The sequence below is a fragment of the Copidosoma floridanum genome, unplaced genomic scaffold (assembly GCF_036245765.1).
Source record: "Copidosoma floridanum isolate Cflo_tuat_1 unplaced genomic scaffold, Cflo_Japanese_pri ptg000021l, whole genome shotgun sequence".
NCBI lineage: Eukaryota > Metazoa > Arthropoda > Insecta > Hymenoptera > Encyrtidae > Copidosoma > Copidosoma floridanum.
Window position 1 is genome coordinate 30,305,794 of NW_028321898.1, and position 27,959 is coordinate 30,333,752.

Here is a 27,959-nt window from a genome sequence, read left to right on the forward strand (position 1 = left end):
TCACCACTATGCACGAAGAAAAAATTCCCTAGGATCTCCCTATAACCATACACGCTGCTGCAGAAAGTGATAATCAATCGATTGTTTATAAATAATTACTGGATTATAAAGGGATATAGACTTTTAAAGTGTCGTCTAGTACTGGAGACTTTAATTTACAATAATTAAATGAATAAGAGAAAGAAGTTTTTGCACTTGACATTATGAGGAATAATGGGTTTCAATATACAGTGATTTAATGAATTTGTTTATTTGATTTTTATTATTTTGCAGGCTATGGAGGCGTGGGTGGAAAAAAAAGGTTTGCTTAGTCGGTTCTTGAACTAAAAAAATACTACTAAATGTCTTTAAATTTTATAAATCGTCAAGAATCAATAATTGTGACGATTTCATTGAGCAAATTGAATTTGGTTTCAACAAGCTTCTATAGATATTCAATTGTATGTTAATATGTCAATTAATGGTATTTAAGTTAAGCAATTAGTTAAATTTAAGAAACATTTTTATTCGATTTTTTACTTTAAATACAAAATATATATTTACTATTTTAGAATGTACCAGCTAGTTTAAAAAAGGCATTATCATCCCACAACATATATACATTTGGACAAAAATTATAATAGAATCAACTTAGGGTTGAAAAAAGTACTCGATCTTCAGCTAGACTCAATTCCTAACTGTGACTGTATTAAAATATATGTAATCTCTTGCTGGCTCTAGCAGTCATTTTTCAAATTAAGAAATCACAGATGCTACTTGCCCGCGTTTACGTTGACTAATTAAGTAGTAACACTGTTGATCCCAATTCATGAAAATCGGTAAAATCTTATAAAAATCTATACATGCAAAATGCAAATAAAGGTATAAAGTGAGAATTCTTTGCACTAATTGAAGAAATTCTATGGATTATTTTCAACTGAGATCGTTGTCACCGTTCCCGTACATATTTTTTCGTGCACAAGAAGATTTTCAGCATGGCCAAAGGTCTTGGAACATTTAGGGCATGCAAAAGGTTTGTGCCAATGCAATCGCACGTGTACACGAAGTTCGTCGCGGTTTGGATACTTTTCATTACACTTAACGCAACGGTACGTCAGTTGAGATTCACAAACGCGACACTTGGACGCGTACTTAAGAGCTTCCTTGGACGTATTGCATTTGATACAGTACGATTGCATCAAGTCTTCAGCTTCTAAAAATTTACATATTCAGTTTGAGAGAACTTTCATGCAATTTTAATTGACAAGGATAACTATGGTTGTTTTTTCTTACTTAATTGTGGCGCATTGCATTTCTTAACAACTTTTGGAACATCTAAATCAATGTTGTTAACTTTTGGAATATCTGAATCAATGTTGTTAATGATTTCCTCTTTCTTATCACAATCATTGGGTTTTCGTTTAGTGATTTTACTCTTGCAATAACTATGGTGTACTTTCCTCATGTGAGCTTTCAAGTTGTAACCATATTTTGTTTTGTAAGGGCATAGCTTGCATTTCGAAGTAGCTTCAAGTCCACAAAATATTAAATGCTTCTTCAAATGTAAAACAAATATCTTGCATTTTGGGCACTCTGATTTCATTGTCGATTGCTGAATGGAAATTTTGGGCTTTATTTTTTCATTTGCACTTTCTTCTGTGGTGATTTTGCCATTTCTACCTTGTGGCACAATTTCAGATTGATATTCTTTATATTTAATTATTTTGAAGATTTTATTATCCTCTTCTATTTCCATGGAAACTCCTTTTCCTCGTTTGCCTGCCGAGGTAAGATCCCAAGGATTGATGCCATGGGTACGAATGTGCTTTTGTATACAATTCAAGACTGAAGTTTTATAATCACACTTGAGACACTCGTAACTAGCACTTGGGTTGCAAGAACTGTTCATATGATACATCAAACTTTGATAAAACTCATACGTTTTACTACAAACCATGCAACGATAAAGTAATATTGTATTGCATTTTTCACAATGCCTTTCTTTAAAGTTTTGAACCATGTCTTTATTTTCGTTGCACTTGGGACATACTACTTCAGCCACTTCATGCAAAGCTACGGTATACATATTTTTCATTAAAAAATGTATGTTTCTTGTTTTTATCAATAAAAAACCATGAGAACTTACGTTTTACTAGAGGGACCGAAGACGAATTACCATTGGAAGAAGTATTAGGTTTGGATTTTCCTGTAGAACATGAAATAAAAGTTAGGCTTTGAAATTTTTTTTTAAATACACGTTAATGTAAGAAAATAGATCACAAACTTACATAAAAAATAATTGAAATAAGAAAATAAAATTTTACATGAAAGTTACCTGTTTCTTTGGGAACTTTAGGTGCATCTAGAGTTGCAGATGTTTCTTTAGCCTCGTTTTGTTTGACAATCTCGCTCTCAATTTTATCTGCGTGAACCTGATTGGTATGGCTAGTTAGATTGCTCTTATACTTGGTCATGTATGGACAGTATCGGCATTTTAAATGTGGGGCAACTCCACAGTACATTTCATGCCTTTTTTGAGAATCTATACTTTTACATGTCTTGCCACATACTGGACACTGATTTTTTGATTTCTTATTCTGTGAAACTACAAAATGATTTTTATATTACTCATAGTATACAACTAATATTTATGAAAATTACCAAGTAATAATTATTAAACATATATTTTTTGAACTTTATAACCATAATCGACGAAAAAAAAAGATTATTTAATATATCCACGATAAAGGCAAAGGTTCATAACATTGCAAAAGTCAGTCATACTTGATTTTTTTTTGACGAGATTCTTTGAGATGACTGCACTTTTATTTACATTGTTCACAATTGTGGCTTTATGCTTTCTTGAATGATGTCTTTTCAAGGCTGATTTGAAATTCGTTTGATATGTACAATAATCGCATTTCCAATGAAAATTTCCGATACCTGTACAGCTTTCGGCATGTTTGTAAGCAGTTGATGTTGATAAAAATCGCCTCTTACATTTCAAACATCTTTTATTTCTAACGATACCTAAATAAATTATTCAACCCAAATTATTAAACTGTTAACTATTTTTACAAAACTTTTAAATTTTGCATAAAAAAAAGATAATGCTTACGTGGTTTTTTTTCACTTTTGTCACTTTCAACGTTAGTAAGCTTGTTAGAATTGTCTGTGAAACATAACGAAAATTAACAATTATAAAATTGCAACATGATGGCAAATAAGTAAAAAATAATTAGTTATTCAATGTATACCTTGTTGCTCCTCAGTACAATGTTCCTTATGTTTATCATGCAAGTGTTGGTACATTCCGTAAATAGTATTCTCATATTGACTGCATATCAAACATGTCAGTATCATTTTTACTTTGCACCCTCCACATTCTGATATTTTTCCGTTGTAAACTCTAGCTACTTCATTACATTTTAAACAAATCAGAATAGTGAATTTTTCTATATCAGCCAGAACTAAAAAATTTTATTTTTGTATTTAAGATCATAATTCAAAGTCAGATGTTCAAAAATATTTGCCTAAAAGTCTCACCCAAGTCTCGTTTAACAACTGTTTTTTGAGGATTGACTTTTACTTTTGGAGAACTGATTGTTGACGTCGGGGAGTTTACTTGAGTATTTACTGTCTCGCTTTCATTAACTGTTGATTTTTGAGAGCTCATTCGAGAGCTTGATCTCATTTTATAATGATCACTTGCTTTTTTCTTGAAAGCGTGATGAAGTGAGACGTGTTTGGCAGCACCGCAATATGTATCAGTTATATGATCTTTATTTTTACACAACAAACATTTATACTTCATTGTTTTTTTACACTTGGAGCATTTTACAGTAGTACTACAAGTTTTCATTTTAAGTATAATACGGCATTTTGGACAAAAATTCACGACTGCATCTTTTTTTTCTGAAAAATCATATTTCTTGCATTAATAAATGACTTTTTATTTAAATATTTTGCAATTTATGAAATTTTTTACAGAACTTTGGCTAAAATATCATTTTTACTTTTCATGTCTCAACTGCTTTACATACTACATATAAAAATACGAAGCAGAATGAAATGTAAAATACTCTGATATATTCAAGTAAAGGCTTACCTATCCTTCTTCTAATTCTGATTTTTTTTTGCTCCATGACTGTGTTATCAAGTCGTTTTAACGAATTTCTAGTAGTCATTTTTTCATCTTTTGCTTCAGATTTTGATTGCTTTAATGCACTTGACTTATCAGAATTAATATTAGTTGATTGTGGGGTAGGCGTTAGATTCTTACTTCTATTTCTTGTCACATAGGATCTGCTTTCGACTTTGGTCGAATTCAATTCGTTACTGTTAGCTGCACATTCACTTTTACTATCATCATTCAAGTCATCAGCTTCAGTGAGTTTTAATCGATCACCTTCTACTATAACAATTTTTATAAGATTGACTTCTAATGTTGTGAGAGAACGTTATATGAAATTTGTCTACTTCATTATACATACGTGAATCATCGGACATTTTGAGTTCAAAATCTTCTTCTGAACTGTCGTGTTCCCATGCATCTTCTTCCATAGCATTGCTATTTTCTTGTCGAAAACTTGTATTATTGGTTTCATCATCAGATGAATCATTTTCAACATCGACGTCCGTATCTTCTGAAATACATATTAATTGCATTTGTTGTGTATAACTATCACACAGTAATTTTTTTTATTTATCTTACCAGATTCTTCTCCCATTATTGCAACGCGATTATTACTTGAATTTTTTTCAGCCATTACATCTTCAGACTTATCTGAATTTTTAGAATTTTCTAGCCCAGCAGAATGTTCATCTTTTACATTGGTTTTATGTACATTAGTACCAGTATTAAGTGAAGCAATACTTGCAATTTTGTTGTTCATAGTGCCTGTGGAAAAAAAAGTTATATAAATCTTACTATTTACAGTACTGTATTGTATTTGATAATTTTTAATTACTTGAAATAGGTGGTTCAACGTAATATCTGTACATTGCCTCATCATCTGGAAATCAAGTAAAAAAAAAGTATGAGCATTGGTTTTAGTACTATTTAAATGAAATGTACGTACTTACCAGAATAATCAGTCACATTTGAAAGATCAAGTTCCTCTTTGATGTAGCACGAAGATACTGTCAAATATTCATTAGCTAAAAAAAAAATAGGAACAGATACCAGTGTTATTCAAAAGTTAGAAAAAATTGAAAATCAAAACTAAATTTCAAACGTATGATCGTTTACAAGTAAACACTTGTTGCTACTACCTGATGGCATGCCCTCCATCTTGGGTCTTCCCAATGATAAAAATCTAAGCTTCAGTTATTATCCAACGTAATCTTCAAATTGAGCATTAAAATCGCAAGGCCCTTCACCGGTTCACCCCTGAGTCATATGTCTACACTCATAACGACAACGCCGCTTTTCGTAGGTTATGTGTTACTAAAAAAAAAACTGAGTGTGCACGACCGCGAGAGAATCGAGATACTCATCGGATTCATCATTCATTTTTCGAATTCTGACAAACTTATTGGTAAATAGTACTCTTTTTGTAAGTAAATCACGTCAAAATTGCGATTGTTCTACACACAATTAGTCTGTATTACATACTATATGGACCTTGAAAACTTGAAAAATTGAATGTAACACACAAGTTTTTCGTTTTCGTATTGCAGTTGTATAGGTATACACGACACAATTAACGGTACACACAACGATCGCGTGCTATGATTGATCTCGATATCTCTACATACGCTCTTACTTACTCAACATATTTTATTATTTTAAACATTAAAAAACACATGCAGCCCGTTAGTTGGTGCACTTCTTGGCTTCCTGCACATCTTCGGGCAAACTACCGCCATACCAACGCGAACTCTCTCTCTCTTTCACTCTTGCTGATATATGCTGATGCCTGATGCTGCAGAGAGGGCTGTGACTGTGAGTTTGTTCAGCTCCGACAGCCCCCGCAGAGATTCCGTCAGTTAACTTAAGTATATATATAAAGACACAAAAAAAGGACGAGGGGGAGATAATATTATGATGAAACTTAAGTAGATAGGTATACACACAACAATGTGCACAGTGTTCTGGTTCTGGTCGATAATCTAAGTCCTTTTGATGTTTAATTTTTTTCAAATAATTAAATAATTAAAGTGTAAGACTTAAAGTAAAAAAGGCTTTTGTTATTATTATTATTATTATTATTATTATTATTATTATTATTATTATTATTATTATTAATTTAATCCTTTACCACTGAGATATATTTTGCGATTTAACGATGAAATGTAATTATGTATTCGTCCAAACATGTTTACAATTACCAGTGGTGTTCAATGTTTGACGTTATCGTGCATTTAAAAGAAAAAAAAAAAACACGATTCCTGTTCTATTAAGTTTACAAACACTTGATGGCTGTTGCATGAATAATTTTTCTCAAGTCAATAAATATACATCCCATTCAAATTTTTATTGGTCTTGTTTATATATATATCAGTAATATGCAAATTTCGAAATGTCAATCGATAACATTTATTATCAATTCAATGAATTATAAAAATATTATTATCACTTTGTTAAATGTATTTGAGCTATATTATAATAGTATACGGTGATAAGATGATACATACACATTGTGTAACAATATCTTTTTTTTTCTGAACGTCATAAACCGATGATACAGAAACATATATTGCGTAAAAAACACCGCTAAAGATAAACATTATGTATGTAATCTCAAACAATGCCATGGAACTATAGCTCATTAATTTGAAAATTTGAAGAAAAATATTTCACGCGAATCCAAAAAAAAAAAAAGAAAAAAAAAATTCTGCAACGATAAAAAACGTAATGTAATATGATTGCTTCTGTTAGCTGTGAGTACGAAGAATCGTTATATAGAGGCGTTGAATATTTTTTGTCGTGAAACCTCCGACATGGTTGGTCGAATGCGGATTTCACATTTAAAATAACTCCTAAGCATCGATGTCCAAACAACGGCAAAGCCCCCACATAAGCCGCTCTCGCGCGCACCGGCGACCTTCTTTTGCATTATATGCACACACATCGCATCGTATGTATATAAAAGACACCGCCGATCTCCCCGCGTTATACCGGTGAATGCTCGCTGCAGTTTCTTTTCGTCAGCCGGTTCGTGCGCCACGGTTTTTTTAACTTTTTGTTTGTTTATCTTTTTTTTTTTTTTTTTTTTTTTTTTTTTTTTTTTTTTTTTTTTTTTCGTTTTTCGTTTTAGTAAAAAAAAAAAAAAATGACTGGGGTTCTGAAATTTTTGGCTTGCTGCTGTTTTGCTGTGAGTAAAGTTTTTTTTCATTCACTGTTATTGTGGAAGTTTTACCTGTACCTCGAATGTTGATAAACCCATCTCTCGTCGCTTATGTTACGATAATTTAATCTAAATTTTCTCTAATGACTCGTAACTGGGCCGAAAGTGCAACGTTATCGTGTATTATACTCAGCTTTTCCGCATACACAATATATATACATCTATAATGATATACACGTTATCCTAAAAGTATAGACTCGTTTACCGATGATAAAGTGCAAATTAATTTTTAACTCTATATGTCGTCACTTTATTTATTTTTACAAAGCTACCCAAGCAAAAATTATCTCATTTATTTAATTATTTATACATATGAAAAAAAAACAAAAAAAAAACGGTTATAAATGAAGTTAACTCCGTTATTCCCACAACCTGGCCCTTGTGGTTGCTCTCGTTATATCTCGCGAAAAAATGGTTATAATTTATAAAACATTTGTAGCAGTTACTCGATAATTTTACTTTAATAAATAAATAAGTAATAGATATCATGAGCTACATGAGTTTTAATCAGTTGTAATTCGTTATCTGTTTTTGTTTGTTATTTGCATTTTGAGATGTCATTCAAGATGAAAACAAAAAAAAAAAAAAAAAGTTAACTGATAGTAACTAATGATTAAATTTGATTATCAGTCTTAAATCTGGATTTTGATAATTTTTATTATCGGTTACTATTTGCACTTATCGTTGTTAGTTATATTCACTAAAATGATGTATAGGCTTTTGGATCCTTCCCTTACTTTAAGATACGTACATACACGCATATAAATGCACGTATACGTATAAGGGCGGGTAATGCGGAATAATACCAAGCATTAATTTTTTTAACAGTAAATCGATTTTTTGACACATGCGTGTTGACGCAGGTATACGAGGAAAATTATTAGAATTATATTTTTTTTTTTAATAGAGCACAAACATGTGTACTTAATTACCCTCTTGTGATAGTGATGAAACGTATTATGCACCTATTGTTTGTAAAAAAAATTGCGTGTACATATTTAAAAGTACACACTATTTCATGTTGGTATTTTTTAAAAATGTTTTATTTTCTCTGTATACATTTCGAGATAAAATTGAAAAATACACCATTAGCGCAATAAGTGAAAAACGTACAAAAATTAGGAAAAAAGATTTTTGATTTCGTGTATGTCGAATAAACGTATAAATATACCGATCTCATATTGCTGGCTCGATTGACAAAGTAAACATTTTCAAAACGGTGACATTTTTTTATTTTTGAATTGTTGAGTGCAAGTTCACACTTTGACGACCTCGAAGCAAAGTGTATCAATAAAACTAATAAAACTCGCTTCCCACTGCGTTGCATATACATTTACAAATGTAAGTATATGGCTCGATTGTGTACACACGTACAAGATAAATTACAGCATATCTCTCTCGTGGTTGCATCGAGTGAAACGCAACAGTCAGTTGACTGGGCGAGGTCGAGCTCGAGTCGTCGACCGTCAAGCAGAGTATAAAAAATAAAACTACTCACAGTAACATTTTTTTTTTTTTTTTTTTTTTTCTTTAACGAAAACAAAGTCCATAGTATATAGATTTTAGCACTAACGAAAAATAATAATAATAATTAAAAAAAAAAGAAAAAAAAAGTTATGCCATATTTGAGATAATCGATCGTTTCGTCGTTTCAGCAGAGCGTCTTGTCCGCAATGTCGGCAGTGAAACCGGTCATCAAGGTGGTCTCGCCACCCCATATGCTCGGCGAAGGCCCGCACTGGGACGTAAAAAGCCAGTCCCTGTATTACGTGGACATTACCAGCCAAAAAGTACACAGATTGGACCCCAACACCGGAGTCATTACCTCGGCCCATTTGAGTAAGTGTTTATTATACATATAGGTACATATGTATTTATATTTATATTTTACCGATTTCGAAAAGTCTCGACTCTCTATGAAAAAAAAAAATATATATATATATACATTATTTTACAACTTGGTACTTTGTGTGTTAGATTACGGGCCGGTAGGGGCTGTGGTGCCGGTCAAAGGTAAGAGCGACCAACTCGTTGTGGCCAGCGGCAAAGCTGTGCTTCTCGTTACGTGGGACGGCAAGCAAAACGTCACGGATCCCCCGCACGAGGTACTGAGATCTTTGGACAAGCCCGACGACGACACCCGAGTGAATGATGGCAAGTGCGACCGTATGGGTCGCTTTTGGATCGGTAAAACGTTCATCTCTTCAACGATTGCACGTTTGATGCATGTACTTATACATATATTTTTTTTTTTAATCTAAGGGACGATGGCCAGAGAGCACAATGGCGTCATAGCGAACGACAAGGGCTCGCTGTATCGCTTCGACAACGACCAAACGGTGGAGAGAATGCTCTCACCGGTATCAATCAGCAACGGCCTGGCCTGGAACTCCGATAACACCGTTTTTTACTACATCGACAGCCCAACGAAGGTCGTCTTCGCCTTCGATTACGACATTGCCTCTGGCAACATAGGTGAGAAGTGATTTTTATTATCCCTTTGCCGATTTTTTTTTTTTTTTTCTTTTGCTTTGTGCGATATAACGCTCGAGCGATAAACCGATTTTTTCAAACAGCCAACAAGAGAGTGGTTTTCAATTTTACGGATAACAAGATCGACGGTGTCCCCGATGGAATGGCCATCGACGCCAACGACAATTTATGGATCGCGGTTCACGATGGAGCCGTGGTAAGTAATTGTCATTTCGAAACGTGTGTAATAAAACGCAATTTTGACTCTCATTTTGTTCACCGCGTTTTCAAGGTGCTCAACGTCGATACAAAAACGGGCGAGTTGATCCACAAGATAGAGCTGCCTGCTACGAAGTTAACGAGCGTTGCCTTCGGCGGACCTGATCTGGACGTTCTCTATGTGACATCGGCTTATGGAGGATTGAACGCCATCGAGAGACAGAACAAGCCCGACTCCGGCTGCGTGTTTACGATCGAAGGTCTCGGGGTCAGAGGAGTGCAATCGGATGATTGCGTGCTACGAATGTAGAAGACTTTTCGCCGAGTTTTCTGCTTTTCGTCGCGTATCTTGAGATAAATGATGAAAAAAATAAAATAAAATAAAATAAAAAAAGTTGCTGTATACAATAAGTGTTATTTGCCCTTGCAGTCGTGAGAAACGTTAACCGTAGAGAGACGAACGGGACTGTGACCCACTTGGGTAAAATTTGCAATTTTCAAACGACAATACAGTGCTGCGCTGCTGCCACCTTCCTCACAATGGTGTCTCTGTTATGTGTGTAAATATTGTGGAATAATGACTTGCGTGCTTGAAAAATTATGTGAAGTTTATTAACCATTGTTTTTTCCGTGAACACATTCAAATATGCATCATGCAAATGTTACCTGTATGTGAGGCTGTTGTTGGTGAATAAAACTGCGTGAATGTACAAAAAAAGCAGATTCCTTTAATTTTTGGTAAAAAAAAAAAAAAAGGTAGGTACAAAAATTACTATCATTATTACAACTTTTTCGCGCATTAATTGACTTTTACAAATAATATTTGGTGTCGTTATTTGTATAAAAAAATATAAAAAATTAAGGTACTTGAATAAAATTGCAATACTTGTTTGTACTATAAAAAGAACTTTACAACTATTTTCATGAGATTTTTCACTACAATGAGTCAATATCTATGTTTTCTTTGTTGTGCATCATTTTTAAATGATTCTTGTAAGTACGTTTATTTTTTGTTTGGAATTCACAAAATTTACAACTAAGAGAGGGAACTGAACACGAATTCTGATGTTCGTTCAATTCATCTCTTTTAGAGAATGTTTTATCGCAAAAAAAACATAATTTATTGCACTCGTTTTGTACATGGTCAAAAATACCACAGTATGATTTGCTTCTATGATCACAAAAAACGCACTGCCAAAACAATGGACTGTTGCAGTCCAAGCAATTTTTATTGTTGTATGGCTTTTTGATGTTTGTATTTTTTATGCACACGGCACAGTATTGCAAAAGTGATTTTTCATCATCTGAAAATTTTCAATGCAATTATCAATCTTGTAATATAATTTTTTATATTAAAACAACGCGGAAAGATTTCTCACCAAAAACATCATCTTTCTCCCGAGATACAGCACCAGTAGAAAAACTGCTTGACAATGTGGGCACGGGTTTTTTCGATTTTCTTTTGTTGATCCTCATTGACTTGCTACTACCTTCACGGTTTATCGTGGGCCTGGCCAATTTGGTACCTAATTTGCACGTCTTTTTGCTGCGCTCAGGATTTTGCAGATCATGAAATTTTTTGACGTGACCCAGAAGACAATCTTGCGACGTTGTCACATAATCACATTGATCGCAGCGCCAGAATTCGTCTGGTATACAATCCTGTTTCAAGTGACTAATTAGGTTTAACCAAGATGAGAACTTTCCATTGCAAATTTTGCATTGATAGCTCAAAATTTCGAAGCACTTGCGACAGCGGGCTATTCCTTTTAAAACCAGGTCGGATTTTTTTTGATAACGCAGAGAAATATCACACTTGGTACAAAATAAACGCATAAATCTCTTTGTACCTGCCGTAAATGAAAAAAGGTGTTTTTGTCTGACATCGTTCAATTTATTTATAACAAAAAAAAAAGGTTAAGATTCAGTACAATCCACAAGTAATAACAGAACAATGGTAACATAATGTATACCTATGGTTTGGCAAGTGCACAATTGAGATTTTAAAAAGAGTCAGGTAATTCATGCACTAGTTGATTTCATGCAATCATGCTAATTATCATTGAAAATAACTTACGAATTTTAGCAGCTTTAATTGGATATGCAACTTTTTCAAATGTACCCATGGCAAGGTTGACGTCTTTGTCGTTCTTATCGCACTCTTCATCTGCAAAATAATTTTAATATTTTCATTGGAAAAAGTATAATATTTTACAAAAAAACAAAGAGAGCAGTGTGACCTGTCATTTCTTGTTCTTTGAAAGTTTCTTTTTTCAAGCTCAATAATAACGTATTTATGCCCACACGACTATCGGCAACATTACACTTTTCTCCATTATTTATGTTGAATGTTTTAGAAGTCTCATTATATTGCTTATTGTTACAATTCTCAGTTTTTGAGCCAGCAGAATGTTGTCCTCTATTTGCATTTTTTTTTAATTTTTCTTGATTTACGTTACTGACTTGATCATTAATACTATTGCTTTCTTTATTATTGCCGTAATATTCTTTATATTTTTCGCTGTATTGCTTTTCGTTATTATGATTTGTCAAACTTTTCCCACTGATTTCCCATTCATCATCCAAGGTAATAATATCTGTAATTTAAAAAAGTCGATTCATTTCTTCAATTTCATTAATAAGTACATTGAATGCGTCAAAATTAGTAGGGTTGAAATATAACTGTACGTGTTCGCAAATAACTGTTCATTTATCACTTGACGAAAATTTCATGCGTTCTAAACTCAATATAATACCACAAAATTTTGTTAAAGGAAAGAATGAATCACAAGTAATAGAAAGCTTGGGTAAAAGTTGAAAGAGCCTAGGCTGACTCACGGAGTCATAAACTAAGTATATATGCATGTAGGTATACATGGTTGTCTATACTGTAACTTTGGAAGTACAGAAGACAGAAGTACAGTTATATATAGATCTGTAGTCTGTACAGTGGCTGTAAGTATAAGTACTTCCAAATGCCAATACAGTAAAAATATACATGCCTATATAAGTTAGTATAAGACTATAAGATAAAACATGAATTGTTTATGGACCATGTGCAAAAGTTTCAGTGGCAATAAGTGATGTTACAATATTTTAATAGCATGGATTACTATTGGGGATGTTGTAGTTGTTGAAACAACCGTCACCACCATATTTTGAAAAAAGCTGAATATCCATACAGTTTCAAATCAGTATAAAAATAGAATTTCAAAAATCATGATTTTTAGAGTAATTTACAGCGGAAAAATATTTACTTACCAGGAGAACCAGACTGACGCGTTTTTGAGGCATCTGAACTCTTCGTGGACGAGTACTGCAGATGACTTTCGTTAATGTTTTTTCCTCCTATGTTGATTATTGTTGTACTACAGTTGAGCGCGGGTGTACAATTCACTGCATTTGCACACGCATTATTGTTTCGAGAAGTTTTACTATTATCACAAATAACAAGCTTATCGTCCACTAGAAATAAAAAAATAAAAAAACAGTTTAAAAACAACTAATTACAATGCAATTCGAAATGTATATTTATTCAAAATTTACGCGAATCGTCAGACGACAGTGTTATTTCTTCGATGAATCCTTGGTATTCGTACATGACTCTCTAAACTACCTGTATAATAAATATTTTACTTTATTACAAAAGACTATGACGATTATTTTTATTTTTAAGAAACCAAAGTTAAAAACTGTTATTTGTAAAGATAAAATTGAAATTTGTTTTCTTGTTCGGTGCGTCGTTGCGTGCGCGCGTACACACCTGCATGGCGTTAAAATAAAATATATAGTAAACATTGCATAAACAACTATAGTTTTGCTATTTTTTCAAACCAACAACGCAATCATCGTATTATGAAAAAAAAAAAAAAAATCACACCAACAATCAATAAATAAACAAAAAAAACTAACCTCTGTAGTAGAGTCCAAGTGGATGAGGACACTGTCACCCACGCAAAATACAAAGCATGGTGTAGAGTTCCCTTAGAGAATATAATGTAAACAACTTTGAAAAACTTGATGAAACTTGTTTGAGCTTGAATTAGTTTACGAACTAAAAGAGTTTAAACAAAAATTTGCAACGAATAATGAACACACACGGAAATTGTAACTATTGTAAAAGGGCAGTGCAACTCCAACCACCGACAGCCACTATAGAGGGGTTGGAATTCTATATTCTATTCCACCCTCTGTGCGAAAATGCGAAAATGGGGGCGGGGGTTGTGCTCTCTCAGAGTCTCTACAAGGTATCGATAAGGTATCGATATCGACCTCTATCGATAAGAACTAATAAAACAGCGCGCCATTTTTGAAAAAAAAGTTGTAGAAATAAAAGATGCACGTCAAGGATGTTGTTCAGGTAAAATAGATAACATATATTTATTGTCGTATACATAAAAATGCATAAATTTTATTATTATATTATACACTGCTTATTCGTTCATAAAAATCACGCACTTTTATCAATAAATTAGAACAGACGTGCAATACTTTGGGGTACGAAAATAAATTAAAAAATCAACACCGTTGTGAACATTGGATATACATATGTATATATGTGTTATACCCAACACACGTTGTACGTTTTATGTAAAATTTCCGTACAAACGTTCAATATATATATCTTTGCTTTTTCTTTTATATTGACGTCACTTTGTCAGCTGCCACTCTTGCTCATCATCACCTTTGCTCGACTCGACGATTTTTGTTGTAAGTCTGAAAAAAAAAAAACAAAACAAAAAAACCCCTATTTGCAACAAAAATCGTACAGTTGGATCATTTTGCTCGCCCTTACCTCTTCAGCAATCCCTTTTAGTTGTTGAGCCATCGCACAGCCCGTCTGTCGAACCATTTCCGCGAAACGACCTCCTCTCCTTAGCAGGACTGCGGGATGGTCGAATTCCACAACCTCACCTGCGTCCATCACCAACACCCTATCGCTGTCCATAATCGTGTTCAACCTGTGCGCTATTGTAAGCACCGTGCAATCCTTGAATGTGTCCTTTATGGTCTTTTGAATGAGGGCATCGGTGGTTGGGTCGACGTTGGCAGTGGCTTCGTCGAGAACGACAATTTTGTTTTTGTCGTTTTTCACGACAGCTCGAACGAGACACAGCAGTTGGCGCTGACCGGCACTGAGATCGGCACCAGCGCGGCTGATCGGTTGGTCCAACGACTCGAACGTCCTGTCGAGCCCGACCTCCCGAAGGGCGGACCACAGACTAGCGTCGTCGTACTCGTGAAAAGGATCGACATTGTCGCGCAACGGCACGGAAAATAATATCGGCTCCTGTTGTATTACCGATACCTTTGAGCGAAGATCGGACAAACCGATCGTCCCGACGTCCAAGCCATCGATCATCAGTCGGCCCTCGGTTCTTGCGAGCCGCATGACAGCCGATATCAAGGACGACTTACCAGCCCCGGTACGACCGACCACACCAACCTGCAACGTTTATACACGACGTAAAAATCGGCACCCATAGGTATTAATTGGTATACCATCATGTTGTTGTTATACATCCGCGCTCACCTTCATTCGGGGCTCGATTTTGAAGTTCAAGTTCCTGAGTACGGGCTCCTCGCCCTTTCGGTCGCTGTGCCTCAGAGACACGTTCTCAAAGACCAATTCTCCCCGCGTGGGCCAAGCCTTTTCAATCTTTGATCGGTAAGCGCCGTTGGACTGGCCCTCGCGCTCCAACTCGGTAAACTGGAACATGCGCTCGACATTGGCCATTTGGACCATCGTCTCGGATACCTGTCTCATGGCGAACTGCAGCATCATCGAGACCTTGAGCAACTGCATGAGAACGAGGCCAACGTCGCTGGCCGATCTTCGCTCTTCGGGGCTCTCGAGGCAGAGGTAGCGGAAGACCGCCAGGACGAAGAGGCCGCCCACCAGTAGCTCCGCCCAGAGGCTGAAGGCCGAGTTTGCAGCGACGCCGAGGAAGTGAGCTGCCGTGTGCCGGTCCTGGCGAGAGTCGAAGGTCCGCCGGACGATCTTTTCCGCCCCGCACGATCGGATCGTCAATATGCCCGACGACAGGGACGAGGCCGCGATCGACAGCACCGGACTTTTAGCTGCGAGGAAAAACGTACAAGTATATGCGTTTTGTGGGAGTTTTTCACGTGTACACGTTGTAGATGTGTATTTTTTACCATTTCCCTCGAGTCTTCTGATGGCCTGGGCGGTCGGGACGTAAAGTTCGCTCAGTTTGAAGAGGACGCAGACGACGAGGAGCATTGGGAACGCATTTTTCCAATCGGCAACCAAAATCGGGAGTATTATCGCCACGTTGACGAACAACAAGTCGACCGAGTCGAATACCACTCTCGTCAACACCTCGTCCGCGGCTCCCGTGTCCTTGGAGAACCGATTCAATATCCGACCTGCAACGACACCATACCATCGTTTCCCACGGTAAAGTCAAGGCATCAATGCGCATAACGAAATTAACACACGAAAATATTCCACTCACCCGCGGGGTTGACCTGGAAGAACCAGAGGGGGGCTCGAACCAACGAGGCGAACATGCCGTTGTGTATTTTTTTGTTGGCGTCGAGCAGGACCTTGTAGGACAGGACGTTCTTGACGACGGACGAGACGACGAGGGTGCCGAGCAAACTGCCGCACACGTACAGCAACACTCGAACGTAATACGAGGACGACGTGGCCGGTTGATCGTTGTCGACGTCTCGCAGACGCGTTTCCTCCCGCTTGGTCCACGCGACGATCCAGTAGTCGAAGCCAGAACTCGAGAGTAGGGCCACCGTGAAGAACAAAAGCAGCCAAAATATCGTGCAGTGGGAGTCGCTCGCGCGGATGTACTTCCAGTAGAGGGACTTGTCGATTTTGTCCCTCGCGATCAGCTCCTCCGTCTCCTTGGGCTCCTCGCACGACTTGGAAGGCACGAGGGACACTCTGCCGCAACTTGGGTCGATATCTTCCTTTGACTCTGGATTCACCGGTTTGCCGATCGACGCGCCGCAGTAAGCGTATCTGGCCGACAGGTCGCTCTTTTTCAAGTCCGATAACGAGCCCTGAAACTCAACCCTGCCCTAAAAATCAGCAAAACTTGCAAACATCGAAAAGCCAAATCCTATCATCTCCTCGACCCTATAAGTATGCTTATAACTGGCGATGCTCACCTGCTCGAGCAATATCACGTGGTCGTCGTCGCTCAAGTGCTGCAAACCGTGAGTCACGAGGACTCGAGTTTTATCCCTCAACAGGCCATTTATGCACTTTTCGAAAAGTATTTGGTTCACCGTGGTATCGGTGGCCGAGAAGGGATCGTCCAACAAGTAAACATCGGCGTCTCGGTAAACAGCTCTGCACAAGTTGATTCTGGTGCATTGGCCGCCACTCAAGGCGGAGCCTCGTTCGCCGACGAGCGTCTTGTCCCCGTGGGCCAACCGATCAAAGTCCTCGACCAGCGCGCAAGCCTCCACCGCTCGGCTGTACCGCTCCTCGTCGAAGGTGTCGCCGAAAACGATGTTCTCCCGGATCGAGCCGCTGAACAGCCACGGCTCCTGACCGGCGTAGGAAACCCTCCCGCGAACGGCCACGTGCCCGGAAACCGGTTGCAACTCCCCCAGCATCAACTTCAACAGGCTACTCTTTCCGGATCCAACTTTGCCCGATACGGCGCAAAGCTTGCCCGTGCCCACGTCGATTTTCAGTCCACCGTTGCTGCTGTCCGTTACACCGGGCTCCCGAGTGATCACCACGTTGTTTATCGACACGCTTGTATCGCCGCTTCCACAATCGAGTTCATCAACTCTCGATCCGACTTCGTCGAGGAGTAAAAAGTTCTGCGGGATGATTATTGTTATCGGAAGGTAAAAGAGAGGGGGGGGGAAAAAAAAGAAGGCTTACCTCGATCCGTCGCATCGAGACGTTGACGTCGGCGTTCGATTTAATGGCGTGGGTGAAAGATTTGATCCTCAAATTAAACAAGTGCTGGGCCACGGGTACAATTTTTTCGGCCGGCATGATGCCGTTTTTCAAGGTGTACGCCAGTACCGTGAAAAACGCGGACACGCGGTACACGAAAGCGCCGATAGCGGGTATCAACGACGCCACGTACGCTCTCTTGAGGTACACGCGTATCTCTTGCCTTGAAAACAAAAGTTTTTTATTTTTAAATGAAATAAAAAAAAAAAAAAAAAAAAAAAAAATACCGCGTGTTGACTCACTTTCTGTAAGCGTACACGAGCTCTTCGAAGGGCCGCTCCCAGACGTGCATTTTGATGGTGCCGATGCCACCGATGACTTCGCCGATCAGGGATATCCTCTTGTCCGTCCGCGCGGACAATTTCGAGCGCAGCTTGGATGATATTCTATAAAGAAAAACTTTTAAAAAATTTTTTACCTTTAATCGCCGTACGCCATTAAATTTGAAAAAACTGTGTACGCGCATACTCTGGAGCGGGATGCTCTGAAGGACCATGAGGGCGATGCCGACGAGGGACGCGGCGCCAATGTACCGCCAAATCAAATACGTGGCCACCAACAGGTGAACCGGGGTTATCCACAGGAAGGGCAGGTAAGCTGTCAACGTCTCGAAGTAGGCGACGTCGTTCGACAACAAATTTATCACAGCACCGGCGCTCGTTTTTCTCGCCGCGTTGCACGACAATCGCGTTATCTGACGCCCCGAAACAAAAGTATAGTTTTTATCCTTTTAATACATATACATACATGTACATGAAAATATACCCACTTTTCTGTACACGAGGCTGGAACAGGCTATCCTCGCCCGCATGCCGATCCTGTTCAGTCCAAAGTACCCGTGGCGCACGAACATTGCCTGCAAAACCAGCGACACGACGAGGGCGGCCGCGTACGCGTAAGCTTGGCCCGTCATTGTCGTCGTCGCCGGTCTAAAGTACGACATCAAAAGGCCCAAGAGCGTGGGCTGGAATATTCTGTTTTTCGCAAAAAAAAAAAAAAAAAAAATGAAAATTAAATTTAAAAAAGAAATGTGTTTCGTGATTACGGACTTGACAACGTCGTAGACGACCAAGAGCCCAAAGTACTTGAGAAACGACAGCCAGTAGGTTTTCCGGATGGCCCTCCAGAGATTCGGTCGCGTGCCATTCTCCGCGCCATTTTTCACCTCCTCGTCCCAAGCTCTGCGCGTTGACGTATAAAAATATATATCGTGTATGCCCATTGCGTGAGAAAATAATTACATTACAAAATCGTCTGGCGACGCATCGAACGAGATGTGATCGGTATATTGTATATTTACAGTTGCAGCGCGTCGCCGAGTGGCTCGCTCAGTTCTTCGGGTAGAGCGTCGGGGAGATTGTCCGGGCCGATAAACCGCCTTCTGCCGTGGAAAAATAGATCTTTGAGCCACCTGCGCGATCGAAAACCAAAGATGCATTTATTTAACAAAACAACTATCGCTTCGGCGCTAGTGTTTCATCGTGGATTTTTCTGTATAATTAAGTATATAAGTATATAGTGTCCTTGTGTGTAACGTCTCTTTCTTCATCGTGTGGATATTTCAATTGATTCCGATAATCGCGTGTATTACAAATCGCCGAGTGTAATATAATACCCCGATCCGAGTTTACGCGTGTTTTTTTTATCTCGAGCCCGTGTGTCCCACTGACCGACTGACGTAAAATTCAATTATATATCGCCTCCAAGATCCGTTTGACGCGCTTGTATTTTGCGTCGCTGCCACGTGATAAGAGTCGCATATATACTCTGTGCAATATCAGACTGATGCAGTCGTTGACAGAATTGATATAAATAGCAAAAAGTGTATCGTTTTTACGATACGTGTCTTTTTTTTTTTTTTTTTTTTTTTATGCTTACAAGCTTTTATGACATCGCGCAAAAAGAATTTTTTTTTTTTTCTTCCAAATTACCACGCGATAGGTGAGGTGCGATGCATAAATTCAATATCTGAGTCATAATTGGTGAGTGAATAAAAAAAACCATTGACTGTTAATCTTCTGTTCTACCCGTTTGTGGAGTTTTTACTGGTTTAGTTGAAAAAAAAAAAAAAAAAAAAAAAAAAAGGGTTCCGAGATACGCAATAATACGTGGTACTATAACGCTATTAGCATCAAATTCAATGAAGGTATAAGTCGCGTGTCGTTATCAGCGTCCGTGTAACATTATTATTTGTGCGTGCGCTATGAGATCTGCAATAACAGCCTTAGATCGCATCGCTTCAAGGTCGACGTTGATTGAATTTTTCGTCAACCAAGTATGTCTTTGTCTCGAGGAGATAAACAATAAAATCGTATAAAACTCACCAAAAAAACAAATTGCTGAATATTTTATCGGTAAAATCTCGACTGCGACAGCCGTACTTTTTCTTCACTTCTGACATCCTGTTTTTTAAATTTACGTGGGCAAATTTTGTTTTTTTGTTTCCGGTGGGTCCCCTGTCACATACTTGTAAATACTCGCCCGTCACCACACACGCGCGCTCGTACGTGCAACGTATAAGCGCGAAGAGCCTAATAGATCGAGCAGCGCTTGCTGACTGGCACGCTGCACAGGAGCAAAACTTTGGTTTGGCCGCTCGTCACAAAAGAGGCTCTACTTATCTATTTTTTTTTTCTTTTCTTTTCAATTCCACTTAAGATAACGAGGAAATCAATACACGCGTTTCGAAGCGCTCGGGCTATTGTCATTTTTGACACGTAAGCGCGTGCTGGAGATAAGGAACAAAGCGCTTAATAGACGTTATAGTTGGTTGTTCAATCCCTGTATACGGCTTCGTTTTTGTTTTTTGTTTTCGTTTTTGTGTTTGTTGCGTAGTATTTTTATTGCCGATAGATATCCTCGTTTGATTCCTCCCACCTTTACGTAACTCAAGTTTTGTATATTATTAGCGCGTTTCCTCGTCTATACTTGGATATTTACACTCCTCGAAGTAAATCATGTAAATTGTGTAATGTGCGGGGAGAAAATTCGTCTAGCGTTTACGTTTGAATCAATGACGGATGTAGGGACGGTTGAAAATTTTCTTTTTTTTATTATCAAGTACATAAAATATATTTAGAAATTTAATAAATGCTTTACACTGCGTACAAGCCACCATAAAGCCGTTATTACAACGTGTACGTTTTACAAAATTACAACATTCAAAAAAACGTGCATCAGTATAAGTTAAGTACAGTAGTGAATAAAACCTTTTTTATTTCTACACTAGCTTTTTGTCTCGTATGTTTATGGTTATTTGTTTTAGGTATGACGCGAGAGTTATTCGAGTGGCCGCAATTAATTTCAATGATTTGTACAACGTTGAATCGTAAGGCTGACGTAATAACATTAAACGAGTATTCGAAAAGTAAATGTGCCAAGTTTGAAAATTACTCCTCGTCGGCGCTCTTTTGACCGCCATCAGGAACTAGATCCGTCAAATTTGAGTCCTCGTTGAAAGTCTGAAACAACATAACTCGGTGAAATAAAATTTATTTCCCCAAGATTCGAAATTATATCGTCAGGGAATGGAAAAAACGCTCACACGTTCGGCAATGTGCTTGAGATGCTGGGCCATGGTATCCCCCGTGGTTTGCACCATTTGGAAAAAATGCCCGTCCAGTTTTTGCAGCAGAGCGTGTGGGTGGTCAAACTCAACGGCCACACCTGCGTCCATCACCAACACCCTATCGCTGTCCATAATCGTGTTCAGCCTGTGCGCTATTGTAAGCACCGTGCAATCCTTGAATGTGTCCTTTATGGTCTTTTGAATCAAATCGTCCGTGTTGGGATCGACGTTGGCGGTGGCTTCGTCCATGACGAGAATTTTGTTTCTCTTGATGATGGCTCGGGCCAGACAGAGTAATTGGCGCTGGCCCGCGCTGAGGTTGCCGCCACCGCGGTCTATCGGGTGCTCGAGCGAGGCGAAGGTTTTGTCGAGCTCGACGTCCCGAAGCGCTGCCCAGACGGATGCGTCGTCGTGCTCGTGAAAAGGATCGAGATTGTCGCGCAGCGTCGCCGAAAACAGTACGGGCTCCTGGGGGATGATGGAAATTTTGCCGCGCAGATCGGTAAGACCGATTTTCTTCACGTCTACTCCGTCGATCAGCAACGAGCCGTCGATCTTCGCCAAACGGAACAGAGCGGATATCAAGGACGATTTTCCGGCACCGGTGCGACCGACCACGCCAACCTTTAACGGAAACAAACAAATAACAATAGTAATAACGTGTACGCCAATGGACGGTAAAAATCGGTGGTACGCGTACCTTCATCCCAGGCGTTACAAGGACATTAAGATTCTTGAGGGAAGGTTCGCCTTCGTCGGAGTATCTGAGGTACAGTGATTTGAACTCAACCCTTCCCTCGGAGGGCCATTCCTTGGGGGGCCGTTGTCCGGGCTCGCTCTCGAAGGGCCCCTCCTGCTCGAGATCGGTAAACTGGAATATCCTCTCGACGCTCGTCATCTGAGCTATGGTCTCGGCCGTTTGTCTAACACCAAACTGCAGCATCCCGCAGAGGATGAGCGACTGGGAAATGGCAAGACCGACGTTGCCGGCGAACGGCCTCTCCCCGGCTTCGCCGAACAGGTCGCTAATCACGATGAAACTGTACGTCACGAAGGCGATGAACGTTACCGATATGATGTCCAGCCAGAAGCCGAATGCCGTCGAGGTGGCTATGATGAGGGAACAGGCGGCCGTGTGGTGGTCCTGATGCGCGTCGAACTCCTTGCACACCATGCTTTGCGCCCGGCAAGCGCGAATCGTCGTCAAACCGGCCAACGACGAGGCGGTGTGCGAAAACACCGGGCTTTTTGCTGAACAAGTTTTTTTTATTCTTTTATTATAGTAAACTAAAATAAAACACCAGAATATAAAAAAAAAGTTGATTTACCATTTCCCTCGAGTCGCTTGATAGCTTGAGCGGTAGAGAGGTAAATGTCCTTTATCCGCGCGATCAACACCCCCATGATCAGCATAGGAAAAATCGACCACCAATTGATCAACAGCACTTGCAGCAGAATCCCAAGCAACACCGAGTATATTTGCAACGAGTCTATCATGGCCATGGGCAGTCTCTCGTCCACTGCCCCGATGTCCTTGGAAAACCGGTTCAATATCCGACCCGATGGATTGACGTCGAAGAACCGCATGGGCGCCCTCAGAATACTCGCGAACATCCCGTTGTGCAGGCTCTTGCTCGCATTCATGCAGATCTTGAAAAAAAGTGCGTTCCTCGCGACCGTCCACACGATCGTACCGACAATCAGGCCAGTGTACACGTACAAGGCCGTGTCTCTGTCGAGGTACTTTGCCGTTTCGTATTTTTCAGTGTCGAAGGTCGAGTTACCCGTGGGCTCTATCGCCCCGCAATCGGAGGCGTTGGCGGCTCTCATGTGGTCCCGCGTTTTGCGCTCCTCCTGCCTGGTCCAGTACCCGGTCCAGTAGTCACAGCCGCTGCTCGAAAACTGCGAGACGACGAACAACAGGACCAACACCGCCAGAGCGAGCAACGATCCTCCGGCTCGGAAGTACTTCCAGTACAGGCCCTTGGCCACGTTTCCCTTGGCCATGAGCTCCTCCGTCTCCTCCGGCTCCTTGTCCTCGTTCTCATCGCGGTTGGGATCCACAACCAAGGACACTTGGGCGTTGTCGCTCGTGGAATCCACGCTTCCCGCGACCGTTTTATCCTCCTCGCCGCTGGACGGCAGGTGGCGCAGGAAATCCTGATTCTTCCGGAAATTCGCGAACGTACCCGCAAACTCGATTCGACCCTGAAACGCATCGAATGTGTGTGTTACATCGAGCCAATAAAGCTTTGTGTGCATTGACTCGTACGTTGTTGATTAAAATGATGACATCCGCTTCCTTCAAGTACTGAATCTGATGGGTGACGAGGACTCGGGTTTTCGCCGCCAAGTGCTCCTTGATGCACTTTTGGAACAAAGTTTGGCCGACGTCGCTGTCGACCGCGGAAAGGGGATCGTCCAGCAGGTACACATCCGCATCTCTGTAGACAGCGCGGGCCAAGTTGACCCTCGCGCACTGGCCGCCACTTAGGCTGGAGCCCCTCTCGCCAACGAGGCTCTTGTCACCGTGGGGGAGCTGCTCGAAATCCTTGAGCAAGGCGCAAGCCTTCGTCACCCGGTCGTACTTATCTTTGTCGTACGGGGCACCGAACAATATATTATTGCGCACGGAGCCGCCAAACAGCCACGGCTCTTGGCTCGCGTACGACGCGCTACCCGTCACCTGTACGTGTCCGCTCGACGCCCTCAATTCACCTAAGATCAATTTTAGAATAGAACTCTAAAATACAACAAGAGATTCAAACATCATATAGCTTGGCACGACTCATACACATGATAATGTACGTGGTAAAAGAACCAATTTTCTTTTTTTTTTCCTTTTTTCTTTTTTTTTTTTTTTTTTACCTTTCCCGAGCCGACCGGGCCTACGATAGCGCACAGTTTTTTCTTGGGTATGACGAGATCGATGTTGTGCAAGGTGTTGGCGATCATTTTCACGGACCACGAAGCCTTGACGTTTCTGATGAAAATACTTGTGCTGTCGTTGATGGCCAGCATTTTTTTGGCCCCACCACTGGCCTCCATCTCCTCGAGGAGTAAAAATTTCTAAAATCATACAATAACATACACGTGTTTCGGACGTGTTGTGTGACTTTGGTGTCGATCATTATAATTGTCACCGCTCTTTTATACTTCTATTCGTTTGAGGGAAACATTGGCTTCGGCGGCCAATCCGACCGCGTGTTGAAAGTAGATTGCCATCGTCAACTGCAAGAGATTATAGTACTGCGCCATCGTAAAAACTTTATCGGCAGATACGGTGTTCCCTTGGAGCACGTAGGCCACGATAGTGACAAACAACGAGGCGCGCTCTATAAATACGAAAGAAGCCAGGGTTGTGCCTTTCAAGTAGGACGATACGGTCAGAACGTCAACTTCGTGCCTATATATATGTGCACAAAAATGTATGTACGTATTTCAAACGTCAATCGAGGATGAGAGTAAAATTTTTAATCATCGTACTTCCTGGCAAAGGACACGAGCTTCTCGAAAGGCTTCTCCCAGGTGTACATTTTGATGACTTTGATTCCAGTTATGATTTCGCTCATCAGCAGTACCCTCTCGTCCGTTCTCGCGGCGACTCTTTTGCGCAAAATTCCCACCAACTTGCCGCAATAAACTGAAAAAAAAAAAAAAAAGAGAATATTTAGAGAGAGAGAGAGAAAAATCAATGCTGTCCACACGACCAACCTTGGACCGGGAGGGTGAGTACAACAATGAACAGGACACCGACGAGGGAAGAGATTCCGACTTGCCTCCAGATTAAATAGGTAACCAGGACCCCTTGGATCGGCATGATCCAGACGTAGTGCAAAAACAAAAATACAAGATCGAATCTCGCAACGTCGTTTGACAGCAAGTTGATTATCAAACCTCCCGCGGCTTGACCGGCGGATGATAGTTTTGTCGTCTAAACAAGGACAATGTGGATGAAAACAAGGATTTTTTTTTGTTTTTTTTTTTCATAAATCGGTAAGTTGAGAAAAAAATACCGAGCACGTACTTTTCTGTAAATCAACGACGAACAGGCAATCCTGAGTCTCATGCCGACTTCCAACAATCCCTGGTTCGTGTGATGGTGGACGATAGCCTGTAGAACAGCTATGAGAACGACACCGGAGGCAAGTAAAAAGGCATCCAAAGTGGTTGTGGTCGAGCACGGGTCAAAGTGATAGATCAATACGCCCATCGTCAGAGGAAGGATTATGCGAATCACTAGGCTCAAAAACAATATTTGAGCTCCGTACTGGAGAAAGGACCACCCGAATGTGTTGGCCACAGCTTTCAACAAGCTGGGCTTCTTCTTGCTCTTTGCGGCTTTTTCGACCTCAAGCTTCCACATCCTTCAAAACACGGTTTTTTTTTTTTTTTTAATTATTAACTGTAGTCGTGAAAAAAATAATAAAAAAAAATAAGAAAAATATATACTTTTCCAATCTGTCGCCCAATGGGGCACTGAGGTCCAAGGGCAAAGCATTGTGGAGATCCTTGGCTTCGAGATCGTGTTTCCTGGCATACCAAAAAAGTGGATTAAGCCAGCTGAAAAAAAAAAAAATTATTTTAACAAAATAAAAATCGAAAAATCAGTCTCACATTTTTTTTTCTACGGTTTTTATATTCTGACTCTTGCAGCGAAGTACATAATTAAAAAAACCTTACCGTCATAGAAATCCTTGACAGTGTAGCATAGCTGTGCAATCTTTATTTATTTATTCGAGAAATCGACAAACGAATATATATACACCACAAGTACTATATGTTTTGTGTAGCATAATAAAAAGGAAAAATATACTGATGTAGAAAATTTATTTACATCTGACACGATATTATCGTACGGTATAAATAATAATTAATTAAAGAAATATAAAAAAGTAACTGGACGCATATAAGACATTAGTTGTGCGAATAATTGTGTGGATATATATACGTTATAAAATAAATAAATGAGGATTTTTTTATTTCTACACGTTATACTGAACTAGGACAAAAAAAAAAACAACAAATTGCTAACAGAAAGTAATGCAATCTATTGAAGAGCAAGTGTAAACATATATATATGCATGTAACAAATCAACGATTCATCAATTCGATCATACATCTGCAATCGATCGACGCACACATGTATGTAATGATATAAAAGTAACTCACCAAAAGAATAGTTTGCTGAGAGCACTGGCAGAGAGCCTTGGGCTTGGGTTCTCATGTTTCCAGGGACTATTATTTAAATCCATGACGTACGTATATATACACCGGCGAGAAGCAGCATTATTTTTTTTTTTATATTCAATAATTGCACTGCTTTACTCGATAGTTTTTTTTTTTTTTTTTTTTTTCCCCGTGTATCTTGTAGTAACGTGTAAAATAGTATATACTCTCTCTCTGATACTATCTATCTTTCCCAATACGTGCAATGCAAACTCTGTGGCTGTGGAACAGCGACTAAGATGATGTGCTCGGGTAACCAACGGAGACGACTCCCTCCCCCTTTGGCCACATTTCTTCCTTCTTTTCCCTACTCACACACATCGTCTGTATGTAAGAACTGTGTGCAATGTACAATAAAACAATGCGTGACGACCGTACGAAGTGATTTGCGCTAAACTATAGCGTTATACATATATACGCGTGTACTAAAATGCACATGACTCGTTTTCGCAATCGGCGAGAAAATCGGTGGGTTTAACTAACTTTTTGGAAACAGATTGCGATTGGCAATGACGCGTGCGTCAAAATATTACTGTTTATTTTGGCGTAGGTGTAAAAAAAAGCCAAATTTTTTATATTTTATTATGTCAAACGCTCAACTTGATTGTATACATTTTCAAAGGTGATCAAAACAAGATAAAATGATAACCGTAGAGTAGAGTTTTGCGTTGCGTTTTCGCAATTTAACGAAACGGTGTCCATTTGAGTAATATACGGGTAGAGTAACTTTTTTTTTTTTTTCTTTCTCGGCGTTTACCAACAGACTTTAATTCTGCGTTGAAAAAAAAAAAAAAAAAAAAAAAAAAAAAAAATCGGCAAAAATATAAATAATATGCTTCAGCCTTCGAGTGCGTTCAAGTGTTTTGCTTACGCGCACGCTGAGTAAGCATATAAAGCAAACGTCATTGTAAATGCATGAGAAAAAAAAATTATTGGCACATACACGTGCGTCTTTTCAAAAATAACAATGATGCCTCACGACAAGTGCTTCTGTATGTTATTGTTCAAAGACCGGAGCAAATCGGTTCGAACAAAAATAAATATTTCAAATTGTGCATGTGTGCGTATTCATTTTTTTATTAATTATTTTGATTTGGTACGTTGTTCCTCTGAAAAACTATTCTTCCACTGGGAGTTTGGTAACAATAAATTTTATTTTGACAATATAATTATAGTTGGTTCT

The 27,959-nt window shown here is 39.3% G+C and overlaps 5 protein-coding genes across 12 annotated transcripts; 1 reads left to right on the forward strand and 4 right to left on the reverse strand.

Annotated features, from left to right (window-relative positions):
- Positions 1–484: 484 nt before the first annotated feature.
- LOC106647844 (uncharacterized) lies at positions 485–5,864 on the reverse strand. 3 transcript variants are annotated; one of them, XM_089594600.1, is made up of 14 exons: positions 5,254–5,864; positions 5,065–5,139; positions 4,950–4,994; positions 4,694–4,879; positions 4,473–4,622; positions 4,088–4,393; positions 3,526–3,894; positions 3,237–3,449; positions 3,098–3,151; positions 2,764–3,009; positions 2,315–2,584; positions 2,126–2,185; positions 1,273–2,052; positions 485–1,192 (listed from the first exon to the last, which is right to left on the reverse strand). In XM_089594600.1, exons 1-14 carry the CDS (start codon positions 5,270–5,272, stop codon positions 900–902), a joined length of 3,066 nt encoding a protein of 1,021 aa, XP_089450726.1. In that variant the 5' UTR covers positions 5,273–5,864; the 3' UTR covers positions 485–899. The 3 variants fall into 3 exon arrangements, with proteins under 3 accessions (XP_089450726.1, XP_014219884.2, XP_014219883.2); XM_014364398.3 differs by having other exon boundaries at positions 4,088–4,390; positions 4,473–4,625; XM_014364397.3 differs by having other exon boundaries at positions 4,473–4,625.
- On the forward strand, positions 5,413–10,834 carry LOC106647845 (regucalcin). Of its 5 annotated transcripts, none has more exons than XM_089594603.1 (6): positions 5,413–5,537; positions 8,987–9,170; positions 9,309–9,518; positions 9,594–9,806; positions 9,908–10,020; positions 10,096–10,834. In XM_089594603.1, exons 2-6 carry the CDS (start codon positions 9,005–9,007, stop codon positions 10,330–10,332), a joined length of 939 nt encoding a protein of 312 aa, XP_089450729.1. In that variant the 5' UTR covers positions 5,413–5,537; positions 8,987–9,004; the 3' UTR covers positions 10,333–10,834. The 5 variants fall into 5 exon arrangements, with proteins under 5 accessions (XP_089450729.1, XP_089450731.1, XP_089450727.1 ...); XM_089594605.1 differs by having other exon boundaries at positions 8,990–9,170; XM_089594601.1 differs by lacking the exon at positions 5,413–5,537 and adding an exon at positions 7,119–7,138 and having other exon boundaries at positions 8,990–9,170.
- LOC106647668 (uncharacterized) lies at positions 10,790–14,205 on the reverse strand. Its single transcript, XM_014364170.2, has 7 exons — positions 13,935–14,205; positions 13,569–13,638; positions 13,284–13,487; positions 12,263–12,619; positions 12,100–12,189; positions 11,402–11,872; positions 10,790–11,326 (listed from the first exon to the last, which is right to left on the reverse strand). The coding sequence occupies exons 2-7, from the start codon at positions 13,621–13,623 to the stop codon at positions 10,959–10,961; spliced, it is 1,545 nt and encodes a 514-aa protein (XP_014219656.2). The 5' UTR covers positions 13,624–13,638; positions 13,935–14,205; the 3' UTR covers positions 10,790–10,958.
- Positions 14,206–14,646: 441 nt separating this feature from the next.
- On the reverse strand, positions 14,647–20,543 carry LOC106647766 (ATP-binding cassette sub-family C member 4). 2 transcript variants are annotated; one of them, XM_023390496.2, is made up of 13 exons: positions 20,304–20,543; positions 19,280–19,390; positions 19,065–19,160; positions 18,749–18,953; positions 18,448–18,673; positions 18,222–18,378; positions 17,902–18,142; positions 17,172–17,837; positions 16,502–17,081; positions 16,182–16,412; positions 15,556–16,103; positions 14,818–15,468; positions 14,647–14,738 (listed from the first exon to the last, which is right to left on the reverse strand). In XM_023390496.2, exons 1-13 carry the CDS (start codon positions 20,378–20,380, stop codon positions 14,703–14,705), a joined length of 3,825 nt encoding a protein of 1,274 aa, XP_023246264.2. In that variant the 5' UTR covers positions 20,381–20,543; the 3' UTR covers positions 14,647–14,702. The 2 variants fall into 2 exon arrangements, with proteins under 2 accessions (XP_023246264.2, XP_014219783.2); XM_014364297.2 differs by having other exon boundaries at positions 19,029–19,160.
- A 564-nt stretch (positions 20,544–21,107) lies between these two features.
- On the reverse strand, positions 21,108–26,898 carry LOC106647729 (ATP-binding cassette sub-family C member 4). Its single transcript, XM_014364241.2, has 12 exons — positions 26,720–26,898; positions 26,000–26,110; positions 25,575–25,914; positions 25,262–25,481; positions 25,034–25,190; positions 24,704–24,953; positions 24,416–24,616; positions 23,820–24,290; positions 22,876–23,755; positions 22,248–22,798; positions 21,524–22,171; positions 21,108–21,440 (listed from the first exon to the last, which is right to left on the reverse strand). The coding sequence occupies exons 1-12, from the start codon at positions 26,800–26,802 to the stop codon at positions 21,369–21,371; spliced, it is 3,984 nt and encodes a 1,327-aa protein (XP_014219727.2). The 5' UTR covers positions 26,803–26,898; the 3' UTR covers positions 21,108–21,368.
- Positions 26,899–27,959: the final 1,061 nt, after the last annotated feature.